General features: G+C 35.5%; 4 protein-coding genes across 6 annotated transcripts in view; 2 read left to right on the top strand and 2 right to left on the bottom strand.

Annotated features, from left to right (window-relative positions):
• The first annotated feature begins 1550 nt into the window (after positions 1 to 1550).
• On the top strand, positions 1551 to 6898 carry LOC119836248 (zinc metalloproteinase nas-13-like). The gene is made up of 7 exons (XM_038361525.1): positions 1551 to 1771; positions 3960 to 4127; positions 4540 to 4686; positions 5325 to 5480; positions 5693 to 5826; positions 6433 to 6518; positions 6678 to 6898. The coding sequence occupies exons 1-7, from the start codon at positions 1588 to 1590 to the stop codon at positions 6751 to 6753; spliced, it is 951 nt and encodes a 316-aa protein (XP_038217453.1). The 5' UTR covers positions 1551 to 1587; the 3' UTR covers positions 6754 to 6898.
• Positions 6899 to 7495: 597 nt separating this feature from the next.
• On the bottom strand, positions 7496 to 9256 carry LOC119836249 (general odorant-binding protein 84a-like). The gene is made up of 4 exons (XM_038361526.1): positions 9082 to 9256; positions 8787 to 8848; positions 8210 to 8360; positions 7496 to 7717 (listed from the first exon to the last, which is right to left on the bottom strand). Exons 1-4 carry the CDS (start codon positions 9254 to 9256, stop codon positions 7638 to 7640), a joined length of 468 nt encoding a protein of 155 aa, XP_038217454.1. The 3' UTR covers positions 7496 to 7637.
• Positions 9257 to 12321: 3065 nt separating this feature from the next.
• LOC119836279 (cellular tumor antigen p53) lies at positions 12322 to 17895 on the bottom strand. Its single transcript, XM_038361568.1, has 8 exons — positions 17682 to 17895; positions 16784 to 16854; positions 15820 to 15955; positions 15404 to 15502; positions 14954 to 15143; positions 14459 to 14684; positions 13704 to 13923; positions 12322 to 13108 (listed from the first exon to the last, which is right to left on the bottom strand). Exons 2-8 carry the CDS (start codon positions 16837 to 16839, stop codon positions 12938 to 12940), a joined length of 1098 nt encoding a protein of 365 aa, XP_038217496.1. The 5' UTR covers positions 16840 to 16854; positions 17682 to 17895; the 3' UTR covers positions 12322 to 12937.
• Positions 17896 to 18316: 421 nt separating this feature from the next.
• LOC119836282 (HIRA-interacting protein 3-like) overlaps positions 18317 to 19113 on the top strand; it is an 11325-nt gene continuing 10528 nt past the window's right edge. For 2 of the 3 annotated variants that reach the window (XM_038361573.1, XM_038361572.1), the window contains exons 1-3: positions 18317 to 18503; positions 18682 to 18795; positions 18871 to 19092. In XM_038361573.1, the coding sequence (XP_038217501.1) occupies positions 18690 to 18795; positions 18871 to 19092 (328 nt within the window). In that variant the 5' untranslated portion in view covers positions 18317 to 18503; positions 18682 to 18689. The remainder of the gene's footprint in view (positions 18504 to 18681; positions 18796 to 18870; positions 19093 to 19113) is intronic. The other variant, XM_038361575.1, reaches the window with a different exon arrangement.

Raw genomic sequence — 19113 nt, 5'->3', positions numbered from 1 at the left:
TTACATAATCTATATTCTAACGGTTTGATAATATGCCTCTCGTAAATTCCCTGAATACGGGGCCCGTATGCTTAAGAAAGTCGATAAAACATTAATTACTGCTACAAGTTTATAGCTTAGTGATTAACTTTAGGGTTACTATCGGCTAGACGACTCGAGGAAACATCAAAGTAATCGGTCGTCATAGCAACCTTAATTGGTTACGTTTAATTACATGTTAAGAAACAGACAACAACAGAATATTATATATGTGTGTGTTTTAACTATTATTTTCACCATCAATACCAGCTCATATTAGGGTCCAGCCATAATTCACCACGCAATTGACATGCCGGTTTCATCACGATGCTTTCCTTGACCGAATCGAGCAGTGGTCATATGAATAATGTTCAGATAAAATAAAAATACTAAAACTACATTTTAGTATAATGATATTTGGTGTAAGAATCGCTCTGGGTGTTGCAGATTAAAAGATTTTTTGTCCTGATGTCGTAATAGTTCAGAAACTACTCTGGTAAATCGTTCCAAAGATTCTAGGTAGCTGCAAGTGAAGCATTATGTTGGTGAAGAGCTAACTATCCAGACTGTGTGAAAATAAAGTCGGAGACGGATTTGACAAATTTATAATATGTCATAGCGGACAACCGAGTTGGTGGTTCGCCTGATGGTAAGTGATCACCACCGCCCATGAACATTCGCAGAGGTAGTTCCTCTACCAATGCACTGCCCACTTTTAAGGGGTAAGGGAAAAGGAAAGGATGAAAATCTGGAAAAAGGAATGGACTGGGAAGCGTAAGGAAAACGAAACCGCGGCATGCCATTATTTCACGCCAGTTTTCTGTATGGGTGTCGTACTTCCCCGGTGTGAGCTAGCCCAATTCGTGCCGAAGCGTGCTCAACTTTCACGTACATGACTGTACTTAGAAGGTTTTTTTTTTAATAATTTACAATATCTTTTGATTAGCTTTATTCACAATCTTTTGGTATCTAATTTAGTCATTTGTATGCGACGAAATGTTTTCCTCTGTAATATTTCCGGAGGTGATAAAGCCTTGAGATACATAATGTGATAATAGATAAGAACGCACTTCCGATACTGATGTAAGTGTTTTCGCAAGTAAATGTTTTTGTAACACTTTTATTGCGTTGTAAGGAGATAAAACGGACTAATTACAAAATCTAATAAATTTTGTCGAGAGTGAAATTTAAATTATAAAAATAAAATAAATATATTTAAAAATTTTAGAGCCCTTGTATTAAGAAATATTCTATTTCAATCAATGAGAGCTGTTGGTTTTAAGTAAAATAAACATATTAGGAAAATAAGGTCTACCGTGGGTAATAAATATTATTTATTTTTATGTAATTAAGTAAACAATCGATATAAACTCGATTAGAAGTATGTAGGTACTAGGATCCCATAAATTGTGGTATATCCAAATACACCCATGACGTTCTTTATCAGGAAATAAGGAGTAACGAACTCAGCTGTTTACTCATTACTTAAATATAAATTCATGGCGCCTTGCAATATTTGGCCACACATCTTTATTCGTTCTGCGCGTCTAGTCCGTTAAGAAACCGACAATGTTGCTTTCTTTATCAGCTATTTTATTAATTAGTGCAATTAGCGCATTGCCAGTAAATGATAATGATTTAATTGCAATGTTAGATTACGTAGATTTCAATAACAATATAGATGAAGATGGATATACCATTGATATATCAGACCTCGGCCCACAGGCGTATGGTTTTCCGAAAAACGATAGTGGTAAGTTGACTCTTTGTTTTCTTTTTTTATTATTTGAACTGCAATCTGCGATCATAAAGTTTCGAGATTTGCCATAAGCCAGCGCCTTCGACTTAGCAACGTATTAATAATTAACACTCTAAAAAAATTATATTAGCAACTACATATTTAACACAAATTACTGCAGCATCGGCTTATTTAGTTACAGAATGGTTTATCTATGTTGATTTTCAATAATAGGTATTCATTTTTATTTTGTACTTATATTGATTTATAATCCAGTCAAAACTGTTATACAACTATGACACTAATTTATTATAATTTTACTTCTCATCTTACTAATATTATTAATGCGAAAGTTTGTAAGGATGTGTGTGTGTTTGTTGCTCTTCCACGCAAAGATTACTGAACCGATTGCAATGAAATTTGGTGTGTAGACAGCTGGACAACTGGAATTACATATAGGCAACCTTTTATCCCGATGTTCCTACGTGATACGGACTCACGAGGGTGAAACCGCGGGGCGCAGCTAGTATAATCATAAAGAGAAGAAGGGGAATTCCGTCCGTCAAGATTCTAGACAATATTAAATAATTAATAAATACAGAAAATCGGTAAGTAGTTGTTCTTTCACATTCTTGTCTATAGACTGTAGGACAATTTTGCTACAGTTATAGCATTTGTACAAATTATTATGTAAATTTTATGAATAAAACCGCCTTGGTTGCGACCGTGGTACGTGACTTTTTCTCTCCATGAGAAACTTCCTAAATCATCAGAAACATTAGACGAATTTGCGCCGTTCTCGAGGTTTACGGTTACAACATTGTGTGCTTCATTTTTTTTTATTCATAAAGATAAATTCAAAGGTAGGTTTATATCAGCACGTTATTATTTAGACGTACTAATAACAAACTTTTATTGTTAGATTCATCAATTCACTTGGTAAATTAACTATTTACTGGAAGAGATCGCTGTTAAACGACAAAGTTGCCTTTTGCGGTTATCTTTACTGTATCATATAGACTCTTGATTTTAAATATAGAGAAATAAGTAAATATTTCTTTTTTTTCTATTATTATAGTTACCTACTTAGGCTTAACAGTCTTTTATCAAAGCAGAGAGATTTTTGCGTGTTTTTTGAAAAGTAATAATAAAATGGAAGCTTTGAGACAGATGTACAATACTAAGAAAATTAACTATTACAGTATAGAATTATGTTATCTGTGCTATTACAGCCGTCATCGTTAAATACTATCATTTCTGTCTTCCAATTTTTATTCAATTAGTTATTCAACTGAGTGACAATCATCCAGATTAATAAGACTGGAATGTCTAAGTTAAATTGCAATTCCTTGTACATTACTTAATCACAAATGAATGAAACGCATACGTTGATATACCAAGGACTCTCTAGAACAATGTAGCCTATATTTGTGAAGCATATCATAAGGCATATGTAAAATTGGGCATGAAATAATTGAGGCCACAGTGATGTATGAGGTTGTGTCAACTTTCAGGCGATAAGTTGGTGACATGTCGTGCGCCGCTGATGGCAGCTATTTCCTCTCTTTTACGATGTTCTGATAACGATGTACGCTTTATAATTCATTAAGGCTTATATAAGTATAGTGTATCTAGCATAAGACTTTTGGAATCTGTCGGAATTTTTTGAAAACCTTTATTTTTTGATCAGTGATACGCTGTAATTTTTTTTTTTTTTGTTGTAAATCTTACTCAAAGGAAAGAAAAAGATTCGTTGATGCAAATTTCTGGTAACAGATCTATAACCCTAAAAGGTTCAGACATTTTTCGCCAAAAGTTAGGCTTAAATAAACTGACATACCTACTCATAAAGAAATAATTGACATAAATAAATTTTAATCTATACTAATATTATAAAGCTGAAGAGTTTGTTTGTTTGTTTGAACGCACTAATCTCAGAAACTATTGGTCCGATTTGAAAAATTCTTTCAATTGTAGATAACCCATTTATTGAGGAAGGCTTTATATATATGTACCACTGGCGTAGCCGGGGCGGACCGCTACTGTTATATAGACGTTTGTGGGTGAAAGAGAAGGGATAGGTTATAGGTAAGTATTAATTGAAAGTTGAAAGAAACAATTTTGCTTTTATTCAAGCGTATGTTTTTGATATGATATGTAACGCCAGTAATCAGAAACTAAACGCAGTAATTCAAATTCAAAGGGGATGCAGTAACGCAGTGGACAGAGGCGTCCCTCGAGAACCCAGAGGAAGTCAGCGGCTACTTGCAGGGGGATATCCTCATACCGACGCAGGCCAGAAACGGCGTCAAGGGCAAGACCTGGCGCTGGAAGAATGGCATCATCCCCTACCAGATTGACAGCGGATTCAGTGAGTTGTACTTTTTTTTTTATTTTTTTATTTTATTTATCTTACATTATAAAAACAAGAATATATAATGAAATTATTTAGGTAAGAATTCCAATTTTAGACATATTTTTGGTATTATTTTATTATTTATGCATCACTCCGAAACGTATAATTCCCGATAGACTGCTTTATATTTAAAAATATGACTGTTATGAAAACTTTTTCTTTTTTCCCACATGAGCGAAGCTGCGGGCTACAACTTCGCTTTATAAAAAAGAAAATTCATTTAATATCTTAATCATCATTGGAGACCATCAGCTACCACGTATCGGTTCGATGAAGTATATCACCAAAATTGTGTTGCTGATGGTTATAACGTTAGTGATGGCTCAGTGCGACACACTGACTCTTTAACATATAACATAATGGGCAGGCTCTGAGCAGCGGGACACCATCCGCAAGGCCATCGCGGACTACCACCGGCTGACGTGCCTGCGCTTCGTGCCCCACAGCGGCCAGACCGACTACCTCGTCATCAAGAGCGCCCAGTCTGGCTGCTGGTCCAGCGTGGGCCGGATCGGTGAGAAACTATGAATGAATGTATTCAGATTACGCAGTATCCATACATGGTGTACTAGTTATTTAATAGCACACGAAGTTTTTTTGGAATTTTTATTTAATACTAGCTATCCGCCCGCGGCTATGCCCGCGTAGTCGCAGGAAACTTAGACCCGGGGTTTTTCTCGCATGTTCCCGTTCCCGTGGGATTTCCGGGATAAAAACTATCCTATGTCCGTCTCCTGGGTCCAAGCTACCTCTCCACAAATTTTCAGCCAAATTGGTTAATCCGTTCTTCAGTTATAAATAGTGTAACTAACACCACTTTCTTTTATATATATAGACTATGTGTAACCTACATGGCCTTAGGATAATTCAGTTTAAATTCAAAGTCTAAATTCAAATTCAGCTGGGAAGACTTATTTTTATTCATTCGAAAGTAAGTAGTTTCTTATTAGTAAACGGTTAATGAATTAGATTTTTGGCAATAAAAGTGATTAATTAAATGAGGGCTTTTGTTTTAAAATTTATATTTCCTTCGCTAACGCGCTACCAGCTACAAAGTGTATTTTATGTGTGTATTTCATTTCTACGTGTTAATACTCTAATATTAACCGTATCAAAGCTGAAAACTACATGGTGATAAGTGGTAAATTCCAGGTGGTAGACAGGAAGTGAACCTGCAGGCGCCGGGCTGCGTCTCGAAGAAGGGCACTGTGCTGCACGAGCTGCTGCACGCGGTGGGCTTCATGCACGAGCAGAGCCGGCCCGAGCGCGACGACTTCGTCACCATACAGTACGGCAACATCAAACCTGGTCATTATTTTTATACCTCTTTCGTTTTCTCTTCAAAAATCTATCTGTTAAGTTATTTAGTAAATCAAAATCCTAGAACTTACCAAAGAATATTTGTGGAATACCAATCAGCTATATACTCGTATACTATATATATACGAAGTCTTATTTTATTTCTATTACATACAGATTATTCAAAGAAACGATACTAATTTAGCTCTCCACATTTTCAGGTACGGAGATAAACTTCAAAAAGTCAGAGAAAAAGAACACGGATGACTTTGGTGTCGGCTATGACTACAACAGTGTGATGCACTACTCGGAGTTCGCCTTCTCCAGGAATTCGCAGCGGACCATCGAGCCTAAGGCTAGTTATTCATAATTATAATTATACAAAATACACTACAATAAAGGACACTCTCATTAAATAAAACAATAATTATCAGGATGAAAACAAATTCGATTTTAGCTTTTTTGTCTTAGTATTTTATTATATTTACGATTTTTAATTCGCTATCTGTCTAGTCAAACAATTTGGTATGCGCGGCGTGACAAAGAAATGGACATAAATAGTAAATACACTGCGCTCTACATGAACTCAATAAAATTTAAACCAACATTTGCAAATGTCGTCTACACATGTGAGTTTGCGTAAGTATTCTGCCGTGGGGATCGAACACATGGCCTCAGTGCTATAGGCTGGCATTAACCACTGAACCAATGTTAATATAAATCAGTGTTATAATGAAATCCCGCACGAACACATTTATAATGGAATCCCGTACGAAGTTTTAACAGTATCTATTAATTACGAACTTACCTCACTTGTGGTAGGTATGCCTATTGCTTTATATATTTTTCTCCTTACTATGTATATTATTAGCTGGTTCAACCATAACATTATTAAGACATTTGCATAAGAATCACTAAACCAAGGAGTTTGGTTGTTCTTTAAATATAATTAAAATTCCAGGTGCAAAATGCGAAAATAGGACAAAGAGAAGGTTTGAGTCGTGGAGATGTGAAGAAAGTAAACAATATGTATAACTGCAAGAAAGAGTAAGTAGCCCATTGAAAAAGATGAACTGAAATCGTGTTTGATGATACCTTACAATAGTATAGTATTATAGTCTCCATTTCATTACCAAGGAAAAAACCAGAAAAACTGTAGCTACAACAACAAATGTCAAATCGATTTATTCAATTTTTTATTCGCAGAGAGCCTCAAAGCGGATGGCTGGGATCCATTTGGCAAAACCTCTTCGGGGATAAAAGAACTGCATACACAGACTAACTTAAATCTTACCAAGTTGCGACACCTGCTTTGAAATATGGACGAACAACAAATAGTTATTATCTTATGTCCTACCTATACTATCTCGAAGGGGCATAGTTTAAACATGGTTTAAGCGCGTCTCTCTATCTTTATATTTATAGTGTTTTTTTATAAAAAATAAATAATTTTACTATTATTATTGCGTTTACTCTTAGAAATATCACCCTAAAATACGATAAATTATATTACAATAGTTGATTACTTTTTTTTTTCAAATACTTTGCACGAATATGCACATATTTAATGAAAGTAACTTAAATTATTACTACTGGTGCAAAATGTAAGATATACAGAGAGATCCTTTGAAAAAAAATCTTTCATCTTTTATCGGATACACTTTGGAGAGTGCGCTGCGGAATTACACAACTTGATTCCGCTATCCCCATTCTTCTATCGGTCGTCGAGGCGCACAGACTCTAGGCTCCGCTTTATGGTGGATGTTCCATGTACCCGGGCTACGCGGTTCGACTCTACATTCTTAAATCTACCTTGACTACCATCTCGCCTACTGTTAAGCGTAGATGTAGTCTAAGATGGAGCGTGCTTCCGGTACCTGTTCACCCTACCTTTGAAAATCCCCACATTATACCCGTCAGGGAACACAGACTCAGGAAGCGTGTTCCAGTCCCTAATGGTTCCGATTCTCTATCACACATAAAAAAAGCAAAAATAAGCTGGAAGTGTAAATAAGAATAAAAGAAGAGCTCAATAAACATTTTATTGATATTGTTATGTAATGAATAGCAAACGTTTACAATATAAGTGCCAAATGTAATGTAAATGTAAAATCCATGGGAAGCATCAGTTCTTCTTTCAACAATAGAATTTCTTGAGTTGGTTAATTATTCCTTTTCATTCTCTATTTCCATCTGTATCAAGCACCTCAAGAACTGATAGGCTCTCTCGCATTTGCAAGTTTCAGCTAAAAATAAACTTAATTATTTCATATTTTATGTAGGTATCAATGTGGACTGATTTATTTAGCTTGAAAATGCCTTAATTATATCTTAATTGTTGTTATTGTTCAATAGCCCCCCTGTAAGTAAATTTAGAGAGAGAGAGAGATTTTAAATTAAAAACAAGCAGCTAGTCTTTCAAGAACATTAAATTGAATAAAAAATTATTTCGTTATTAAATAAGTGTGTGAACATCCCGCCCCGTGATCGAATTTTTTCTATTCTTTCAAAAAAATTCTCATTTATAAAAGCATTTCAATGCTATAAAACTAAAAAATTAAAGTGTGTGAACATTTGAAAAATTTTGATGTGCTAGATATTTTAGATTAAAACTGAGTTATACCCCACTATGTGACATAATCTGTACCATGGTTCCTAGCAAAACGGTAACCTAGCATTCTTAAATGATTAGGAATAAACCTACGCTTTATAAGGAGGGAAGAGAAGGATAAACTCACAACGTTCAGAGCAAATTGCGGCCATTTGTTTAACAGTGTCAAGCGGTGTGTCACTGCGCATGCCGGCGAACACGTCTGCAGTCCTGTCAGCATCGAACTGGCCGTCTTCAGAAGCTACGAGACTCCTCTCCAACACGCAGCGGACGTAGCACTGTGTTACGTATAAAATAAAAGATCACGTTCAAGAAATTTATTTTGTTTGATTTTATGCAATAATATGTAGATTTGAATTTGGACTTTCAGCGAATTAAAAACATCATACCTATCCATTATGAAATAGTCACAGGGGATCAAGATTATGAAATAAACTGTAGTTTAAATCCTATAATCGTTTTACAGATTTTTTTATAGATGCATACAATCATAGACCTCCCTTCTTTTTGTTAAAATAAATTTCCATTCAAAATTCAGATTGAGTTTTTAATGTGTGATGATATTATTATTAATAAATACTAATAATAATATCATCACACATAACATACATTGTTACTGTGTTACAAAATAACAAACATTGTTACTGTAGACATAATATACATGCAATAGAGCAATAAAAAACGACAGACAAAATTTTGCTCACTTTCGGCGTTTTATCAGTTTCGTCTGGAAAGCTCCCGCTGGTATTCAGCGATTCTATATAAACTGGAGAAAGAACAAGTTAAAAAAGCAATAATTAAAACAGAAAAAATACTACAAATATATAGCCTAAGCAACATATTTTGCTACAAGTTTAAAATATTTGAAACAAGCACTTGTGTTGAACATACATTATTATTTCAAATTTTTAATATCGATAACAATTTTAAAATATCATTAATTTCAACAAATTTATCTTCAATATCGAAATAAACGATGCCCATTTTAAAATATCTTACTCATCTCGATACGAAATGTCTCGTTGCACTCATTCATAATTTCGGAGAGGTCATACTCGCTTCGTTCCTCTGTATCGGCGACGGGCAGCGGACGCTGTTCTTCTTCCGCTTTCCTCAAACATTTTACTTGATAAAATGTGAATAAAACACATGCCACCAAAAATACAACTCGCATTGTGTGAATCTTTCACGATTAGATACTAGTCTCTCTCAATACCCATAATTTTTATACAGGAGATTCAGGTTTTGTAAACCTTTTTGAATATGCAGGTGGGTGTTAAAAAATACACATTAAGTATAAATACCATGTATGCATAGGCTAAAGCATATGTAACATAGTTTGAATTTATTCAATTAACTTCACTATGTTCCATGTAGCCGCAATCAGTCGCGGATATGGTAAAAACAGTAGAGTTATTATTAAGAATCCTCCAATCTGAATCAGAGTGAAGACTGTAGATTTTATCAGGCATTGAATACACGAATTCTTTAAAAGCACCTACAGAAAGTACATAACTAGCGGCACCGAATTCATATAATATATCTACTAACGATTTTTTTAACGTAGTTTACTTCAAATTATTTTTAAAGAGAAATAGTTGCAGATCTCAGTTCACGTTATAGAGAATAATTATTTGTACGTCAATAGGGGTAGGTATAGGCAGGTCGCACATTAAATGTAATTTAAAATGTAACGAGCATTTGAATTAAACCGTTAACGAATTAAACAGTAAATGATGTTAGGGCATATCGCACGATGACTAGAGTAGTTATAGATTTCTCTCCGGTGCTCTTTGTGATTTCAATTCGTTTCTTTTTACGTATATAGGTACTGTAGCGTAGCAATATATTATATATTAAGAAACTGTTTTTTACCCCATTTAGGGGAAGCATGACGAAGCTATTTGGTAAAACGAGTTAAAGAGCTCAAAATGATGAGCTACCTGTGTTGTTTATAGAACATCAGTTAAAAAATATGCATGTAGTTACTAGTTGCAATCAAGGTAGTATAGTATTGTTATCTGTGCAAGGACCAACATAAGATGACAGCAGACGAAGTAGCGGGTAACAGTTTGTTCTACCTACACAAAAGGGAGCTGTAATTTCACATTAGCTATGACCTAGAAAATGAATACAATTACACATATTACGGTATTATGTCATTAGATATCAATGAAAACTAATCATGATCGTCACTAATGTAAAATAATTGCTAAGCTAAGCTAGTTTCCTTCAAAATTAAATTTGTAATCGTAAATGAAAAACAACAAGTGCAGCGGTCATATGACAGAAAGGAACCGGGGTGTGTCATAAAGACCCATTTGAATATCCTTAGCTTATCGTGTACCTAGTAAACCTTTCATTTTATCGTTGGGAAATGCATTTACGCATCCCCCTATACAGTTTTACTGCGCGAGGGGGTATGTGGGACTCGCACGAAGCCATACCCACTAAAACCCGACGGTGTCCATGGTTCGCCATCAAGTAGCATCTAGGCCTTATACCCCTACCGTATGTGCAGCGAATACCGCATATCTGCGGCCCTTCCAGGCCCAGGAGTGACAATGGTCAACGATATCAAATAATATCGTCACTCCATTTCCAGGGCCAACCACCTTCCGCCGCGGAGGGGATCCGGTTTACTAGCCGCGAACATAACTGTACCTAGTATACCTACTGTTTCAAACTGCGAATAAAAACAACGTCGTAATGACACCAACATACGCAAGAACCAAAAATACAGATGCATCTGCTAACGCAGCCAAACTGATAACTCATTATAGCCTAATAAGTCGTAGGCAATGTTAAATTTTAATCAAATCAATTAATGGTTTATATAATATAGTCGCGAATCTCATTTTTTATATTATAGCGTGCAACCGAGCAACCGCCTGATGGTGAGCTATCACCACCGCCCATGAACACTTGCAGAGATCGTGCCTCTGCGAATGCGCTGCCCGCTTTTCAAGGGATATGAGTAAGTGGGTTTGGGATAGGAAAGTATTGTCGACTACAACGACGACAAGGAACGCACTGGGAAGGGTGATGAAAGGGAAACGGGCCTCCGGCTCCCCCACTCGACGTACGGAACCCAGTAGCACGCTACTATTACAGTTTTTTCCTATTGTTCCCAATGAGAGCAATAGTAATAACTCTTAAACAGTAATCAACCTTATTTTGTAAAAAAAGTACACATTCGAAACATTTATCGTGGCTTTAATTTACAAAACTATATCAGCATTTCCGTTCAAAGCAGAGCGTCGGAACATCATGGGCTTTTAGACGGTAAGAACCTGACTTAAAGCCCATTTCCCTGAGGGCCATGGGCTTCTGTCCATACAAGATTTTAAACTTATATAAATTAGAATACCTGATATTTTATTATACAAATGCCAATAAAATGCCCAATGATTAAGTTAAGTTTTATTTCTTCGGAATAAATAGAACAATAAAATAAAACAACAATATTTATATTCAAAATTTAATCAAGCCATCTGGCTGCTATTATAATAATTATTGTAACAAATATAATTATTCTTAAAAAATAAATTGGTATCAAAAGATAATTATTTTTTTATAAAAAAATTCCTGAATATTTTTGATGATGAAACAAGTCGAAAAAATGTATTCTACAAAAATTAAAACTGGTGTTATGACTGGGATATATGAATGGATATACATATTTTTATATAATGCAATAAAAATGAAATGTTTCTCATGAATTAAAAATGTCACCGTCAACGGTACGGTAGCGTTAATGAGATTCTACAAATCTCGCACAAATACTATTGAGTATTTTAAAACATTACAAAATAGAATCGTTCGAACAGCACGAAGTCACCTTAAAATATAATTAATTATTATCAACAGATGAGAGAAAATATTATAAATTAAAGCCATTAATTAAAACGGATTTAAACACGATTTATTTGCGACAAATTGTTTCAAAAAGGCTTAACAATAAATACAATTGAAAAACCGTATTGAAGAATCTTTTAATTTATAAATGTATAAGAATCGACATACTATGTTACACATAGAAAGAGAGAGCCAGGTCTCATCACTGTCCTTGTTTGAGAAAGAGAGAGAAGATCGGGGTAGCCTATAAGAGGAGCACAGCAGAACGATCACTGCGTCAATAGAGAGAGACGGATAGTGTGCCGCAATCTTCTCTCTCTCTCTCTCTCTATTTCTCTCTCAGTCTCTCAAGGTCGGACATTTCACAGACTGTCGTCAATCTGTTGTATGTTTATGCCGTTCACGCGATCGGTTTAACAGTTTGCCATTTGAAAAGTATTTCTGTAGTTCTATTATAAACGGTGGGTACGTGCTACAGGTAACTCTACACTTTTCATTGTTTATGACAAAAAATTATTTAGATACTTTTCAGACAACACTTTTTTTTTTGGAAGACACCGGCATCATTAAATTCGCATATTCTTCGCTATTTACCACTTAGTCTTATAGTATTTTAGTAAGGCACTTAAATTTATAGGCGTGTTCAGTTAAAATTACTTATTTAAGAATTAAAACGAAAATATAACTTACTCGTAAAAATTAAGTAAAAAAATAAAGCTATTGAGCTTAAATCGCTTACACATAATAAGAAAAAAAAATTGAAACATAATCTAAGACTTAAATTATTATAAAAGTGCACTGGTATAAAACAGTTAAAAAATGCAGATATTGAAAAAAACAGGGTAGTTTCATATTATTTTTCTATACCTCCAAAAAATATAATTAGAACCCCAAAATCGGAACACAGTTTCATAATCTCTTTATGTACGTACAAAAAAAATTTACCAAACGGAGGGTAGTCTGAAGCGACACCGGCCAGTGCATTGAAACCTAACTCTCACTTCTTCTTCGCCTTCAAGCTATCTATGACGCTCTTCAGGTTGTTTATCTGCGTGTTGATGTCTCCCAACGGCTGCTGCGAGCTAGCCCTCGCGTCCCGGGTTTGCTCCATCATGCCGACCATCACTTCCAGACCTATGACTGCCGTTCGGACGCCCACCACTTCTATCTGTTGTGGAATTTTGTTATAATGTTGTATCCTACTTAATTTTTAAATGTGAAAGTTTATGGGTATGGAGAGGGATATTTGAAACCCTTTGACGTAATACAGCTGATCATATCTGTATGTAATTTGGTACAGAGATAGATCTGTATAAGCACATAGGCTACTGTGAACCCCAGAGTTACTTGAGTTAAGTTCCGGCTTAGTAGATAACTTGAGAGTAAAGTGTGAACACAACTATGTACATGTACCTTCATTTATTGTTGTATTATCGTCCCCACCCAGAATATGAGTTGTGTTAACAAAGTGAGCTTAAATTTTTCTCATTATTTATCTTTCTATATATTCTATTGAATGTAATTTATTTAATTTTAATTTAATTGTATGTCAATACGACTACGTATAGTGAACTAGCTGCGCTCCGCGTTTTTACTCGCGTGTATCCCGTAGGTATATCGTAATAAAAAGTCACCAGTGTTATTCCAGATGTCCAGCAACGTAAACGAAAGAGTAACAAACACACTTCCACATACGTCCATCCTCACAAACTTTCGCATTTATAATGTTAGTAGGATTAGTTTGTTAATTCTTTCATACTCACCGACGGCAGCGTCACCACAGCGTCGTCCTTCTCCACCACTTCGAGCCGCACCTTCTTGCTCCTGTCCGGGGCACTGGGGGCAGTGGGGGCGGCGGGGGCAGCGGGGGCGGCGGGCCGCTTGCCCCGGGGCACCTCGGCGTCCTCCTCGTCGCGCACCATGTCGCGGCGCGGGCACGAGCACACGCGAGCGCCGACACTCTGCCGCCCGTATACTTTGCCACTGCCGTGCAAGGGTTTGTTATTAGTTAAATGGTTATTCTATTAATCAATATTTACATTCATTAATTCATAAAGTTTCGTTTATTAATGAATTCCTTTTAATCCCAACAATATAATACAAGAAAATCAATACAATTTTCTGAGTTCTACACTACGATGTGGAGTTAAAATGTAATGCTCTTATGAATCGATGATTTAACAGACATTTTCAAAACATTACAAACCAAAAATCATACTCTTTGTTTATCTCTTTGTATTTGATATTAAAACAAGAATACCCTCATTTTTGAATAAGAGGAAATTATAGAGCGAGTAGAAGAGTGTGAAGACGAGTGTACCCCAACAGATCTACCGTTTAGTAGTAAAAGTTATATTGACTATATTTTTTTAGTGTCGAGTGTAGAGCAGGACATAAAGTCACCGTTTTGTGTTTTGTTCAAGTGTAGAGCAAGTGGTATGAGGTATAAAGTGTATAGAGACAGGAGTAAGTGACACTAGAAGTGTAGAGCGCACGGTAGAGCGAGCATAGAGCTCACCAGATGTCCTCGAGCGTGAAGATGACGTTGATGGGGCGGCGGTTGATGCCGGAGGAGCAGGAGCTCTTGCAGGCGAACACGTAGGCGAGGTCGGCGGGCGCGGGCAGGCGCACGGCCACGGAGTACCACGAGTCGCTGCGCTCGGGCCGGCCGCAGTAGAACACGCCCTCCGCGCCCGCCGCGCGCGCCGACCGCAGCACGTTCATGGTCACCGCGCGCTCGGCGCCTGCGCACGCGCCGCCCGCACGCAACGCGGACAGACGTTACAGACCACACAATATGTCCTAATCGCATTTCATAACGCCAAGCTTCAAACTTTCAACAGATTCAGATATAATGAGAATAATCATTTTTTTTTGAGAATTTAAAAAAACAATAAAAATATTAGTATTTATGTGATCATTGCTTCCTAAACGAATTATCACACAAATAATCTGCCATGCATATTATAAAAACAAAAATAAAATGATATGAACGTCACGGTCCACAACTGACCCGCGTTGGAGGACTCGTGCGAGTGCTGGTAGCAGCGCTCGACGCGCTTCTCGGCCTGCGCGAGCTCCGCGAACACGGTGGTGGCGCGCACCAGCACGTCGCGCCCGCACAGCCGCTCCGCGTCCCACCGGAACCCCACCGAGAAGTTGCAGCCCATGTCCACGTAGATGCGGTTCAGCCGGTGCGAATACTGGGGGGGTCATGAGATAATAAAATTAGGAACGAGCCCGAGCTGCGTGGGCAACACCATGTGTTAGCAACTCGGTACATAATTCAGGGGCTGACGCACGAATGATATAATGTTCGTAACTAGCTGCATGCAAAAAACAACAATTGCCTTGATACAAAATGTCATCTTTATGATGTCTACTACTACTCTTTATGTGTATTTCTCAAATTAATTAACAAATTTTTAAAATGATTTTTATCTCAAATATGCAATAAACATACCAAATACTTCTTTTTCTTTGTATGGGCGGCATCTATTTCCACAGTGAAGTTGACATCACCAGCAAAGTTAACTCTCACGGGAGGTCCTAGAGGTGAATCCTGAAATGAAAATACATGTGTCCTATAATCATGTCTATTCCATATCGAATAGCAGTTGCATTTGACTGAATCAATGTCTGTCAATTTGTGCAGATATAAAGTCATTTGATCCACTCTACTAAAGTTGATCTATACCACTTTCGCAAGTTAATCTTACTAGCCAAATCATCATCATCATCATCAGCCCTTATATGTTCCCACTGCTGGATCACAGGCCTCCAATGAGGGTTAATAAACTAGCCATGTTTTATAGATTTGTTTAAACAATGTTTATTTATTTCCCATAAATTTAATTCTCTTCCAAGAGTCATACTCACAGGTACAATCTGTATGGGCTGTTCGTACTTCCTCTGCACATCCATAGTTTCCTCACAAAACTGAGGATCCTGCAGAAGTTCCGGTGTTTGAGGCAGATACGTGCTCAACATTTGGAAGTCCACCTCGTTGAATGTCCTGTTACAAGTAGCAGTGAAGTATAAAACTTCAATTCTAACAAATTATGCCACCAATTTCTATTGTTTATAAGCAGTACATTTATTTTAAGCTATAAGTAATTAAAAGCAATTGTCCTTTTCTTTAATTTATTTGATTTATAGTTGAACAATCATATAAGAAAAATTTAAACATAACAGTTTTCACTACACACTACATAGTACAGTTAAAAATCACTTCCTACACTTTGTATATCTCTATGAATATGCTTAGATCTTTAAAACGATTGAGCACATATAGACGCAGGTGTTTAATAGAACGAGTAATTCAAGAGGAAGGTTTATGTATAACACATGAACCGGTGTGAAGCTGGCATGGGTCACTCACAGGACACTGAAACATTAATATTCAGGTCTCCGAAACATTCTCCTTAATTTACCTTTTGTATTTTCTAACAGACAAAGTTTATATCACAACAATTTATATCTCATTTTTTAAGTACATTTTTGAAATTCATAAATTACAATTAAAAATTTACATAATATGTCCTTTTCCAAGGTCTCTTCTATAACATTAAATCTTATCCAAATATATTCAACAATTCTTATGTAAGAAAACTTACAGACATTTTCAAAACATGTATATTTTTGTATAGCATGATGCAATTGTTACGTAAATAATTTTATGATAAATATTTAGTAAAATATGTATGAGAAAGTAATGCAGTGAATAAAAAAATGGTATAAAATCTTACACATTATCTTCAATAAGTAATAAAGCAACTATACATACATTTCATTTCAATATTTTTAGGTTAGTAGAAGACTCAAAAAATCTAAAAGTGCTTACAGTATATCATCTGCTTCTGGTTGCGGAAAGATGTGAATTTCTTCATTTTTGAACATGATTAGAGTTTATATCTGCAATTAAGAAAAAAATAGCATGAAATATATCTCTATTTTTTTATACATTCTATATTAATTAATAACTTTTATGTACATGAAAACTGGACAAAAAATATTATTTTTGTCCAGTTAATTTATTATTATAAATTATCATCACAATATATTGGTTGCTTATTCTAATTTTAATTTGGATATAATTTTTTTTTCTTGCAAATCAATAATTCCTTGGGTTTGGAACCAATTGTCATGATTGTTTTCTGTGTTTGATAGGATATTGTTGTCATTTGATAATTTGGATCCCTCAAGGATGTTGGAGACCTTTTTTGTAAAAAGAAAATAGTTATTTTAATAATATATCCGGTAATTACTATTAAAGTATTACTACACAAGTAATTCAAAAGCTAACTAAATAGTAAAGAAATATGCTTTATAAAACAAACAGTTCATTGTATCGTATTGAACTGTTTATGTTAAGGTGGATATTTAGAATTTCTTGATGACTTTTTCTAAATGTATTAAGGTATGCTTATGGTTAAAACATGTTACCCACTTTTAACAACGTAAGAATGCTTTAAAAGTAACAGTAAAATTGTATTCAAACAATATGAAATAATTGAATTATTGTAATAGTACCTATCTATGATATTACTGTGTTTAATTCCATTCAAATGTATTTATATTCACGATTTTCAAGCGAATAGCCATTTGTATGAAGAATTTGGAACTGGTTAATCTTTCAAGAGAGGGAAAGTGTATCAAAATAGGTAACCAGACAAATACCAGATTTCATACTTGTTGAGGCTATAAAATACCTTAGACATGCAGAAATGTAAAATACCTACCGTACAATACGAGGAAAATGAATAAACTCGTTGCGGAATGTTCCACATGCACTAGTAATATTTTATATTACAGCAGTTAATAATAGAAATGTTAATGATTATATTGTAATAAATCACATTGATACGAATTTCTCTAAAACTCCAAAATCTAAAGAATAAACTGCAAACATAGCAAAAACGACATCGCACGTTGAGTTATAAACATCAGTTTAGTTTACAAAACAGATAATAAAATGGTAATTGATACAAAAAATAAGCTTGTCACAGATAAGACAAAATTTCTAAAAATAGTACTTAATATGACAACACTAATAGTTGTGACTTGTGATACGATCATACTGAAAATTGAATGCTCAAGTTTGAAGATCCTTGAATTTATCCACGCGTAATAATTGCAATAAATTTAATTAAATACTGTTAACTTTGACAATAATAATTTTGAAAAATATGCATTTTTTTAAATTGTTGAGTTATATACGAAATATGTTATACATCGATCCACAGCAAAATCGTTAAACTCCATCCAAAATAAAATCATATTTTATAAATAATTTATTTAATCAGATTGATACAAATTTAATGAAAATGGTATTACCATGTTACAAAAAAAATATTAAAAATGATTAAAAAAAATACACCAACTCCGCTTCACTTGTGTTTTTTTCTGATTTCACTGTCATTAAAAGTAATTATTTAGTGCATATTTTCATAGCAACAGATATTTTGAATCAACAGTGGGCTCGATTATGTACCAATACATAGTGCAGACAGTTGCGAGTGACTCTATAAACTAAAATCAATAATAATCAGTGACCAACAAAGGTACGCTATGTTTGCTTTTGCAAAGCGTATAACCTGTGTTTAGTGCTAGCGTCCGGTTGGCGTCTGTCATAGTTAACGCGAAACTACAAAATAAACGCGTCTTTTGCAATATTACGTTGATTTAATGGACGATGTTGTGTGTAAAAGTGGTGCTATTGTAATGGGCTTTTGTTTCTAGTGACCAAGATGAATTATGAAGCGGAAAGGGCAATGAATCAGAAACGATTGCGGATGGAGGCCGAGCCGGGACACGGCGTTGTCCAGGGTAACGGATTGCCGCTAAATTACATAGGTATGTTGTGTAACTAAAGTTTTGCGCGGGAAATAGCTGATACGATTGATAATACGGCGTTGTTATGATTTCTAGATAATGGTCATCAGATACCATATCAGCCGTATGCCGGTGCTTATAACACGCATTACCCGCCGCCGGATGCCTTTGCAGCATATGGCCCTCCGCCCCCGGGAGGTTACGCCCCCCAAAATTTGTCCTACGCACCACCAGCTCACCAGAACTATGCACATCACCAGACTTTTCCACCACAACAACAAGCGCAGCTGCATATGGCCCAGTCACACATGGGTATGTGTATGTACAATATTTTTTACT

Source organism: Zerene cesonia, chromosome 23 (genome assembly GCF_012273895.1).
Source record: "Zerene cesonia ecotype Mississippi chromosome 23, Zerene_cesonia_1.1, whole genome shotgun sequence".
In the NCBI taxonomy this organism is placed as follows: Eukaryota; Metazoa; Arthropoda; class Insecta; order Lepidoptera; family Pieridae; genus Zerene; species Zerene cesonia.
Note: the sequence above shows the minus strand (reverse complement) of the source record. Positions and strands in the feature narration are given on the sequence as shown.

Excerpts from the sequence above, each read along its gene's own strand:
- LOC119836248 (XM_038361525.1), top strand. The coding sequence starts at position 1,588 with ATGTTGCTTTCTTTATCAGCTATTTTATTAATTAGTGCAATTAGCGCA. Across the intron at positions 4,128-4,539 it reads CCAGATTGACAGCGGATTCA|GCTCTGAGCAGCGGGACACC; the intron begins GTGAGTTGTACT and ends CATAATGGGCAG. Across the intron at positions 5,827-6,432 it reads AGCGGACCATCGAGCCTAAG|GTGCAAAATGCGAAAATAGG; the intron begins GCTAGTTATTCA and ends TTAAAATTCCAG.
- LOC119836249 (XM_038361526.1), bottom strand. The coding sequence starts at position 9,256 with ATGCGAGTTGTATTTTTGGTGGCATGTGTTTTATTCACATTTTATCAA. Across the intron at positions 8,849-9,081 it reads GACATTTCGTATCGAGATGA|TTTATATAGAATCGCTGAAT; the intron begins GTAAGATATTTT and ends TTCTTTCTCCAG. Across the intron at positions 7,718-8,209 it reads CGCAATTTGCTCTGAACGTT|CTGAAACTTGCAAATGCGAG; the intron begins GTGAGTTTATCC and ends GTTTATTTTTAG.
- LOC119836279 (XM_038361568.1), bottom strand. The coding sequence starts at position 16,839 with ATGTTCAAAAATGAAGAAATTCACATCTTTCCGCAACCAGAAGCAGAT. Across the intron at positions 15,956-16,783 it reads CCAGAAGCAGATGATATACT|GACATTCAACGAGGTGGACT; the intron begins GTAAGCACTTTT and ends TACTTGTAACAG. Across the intron at positions 13,924-14,458 it reads TTCACGCTCGAGGACATCTG|TGGCAAAGTATACGGGCGGC; the intron begins GTGAGCTCTATG and ends CTTGCACGGCAG.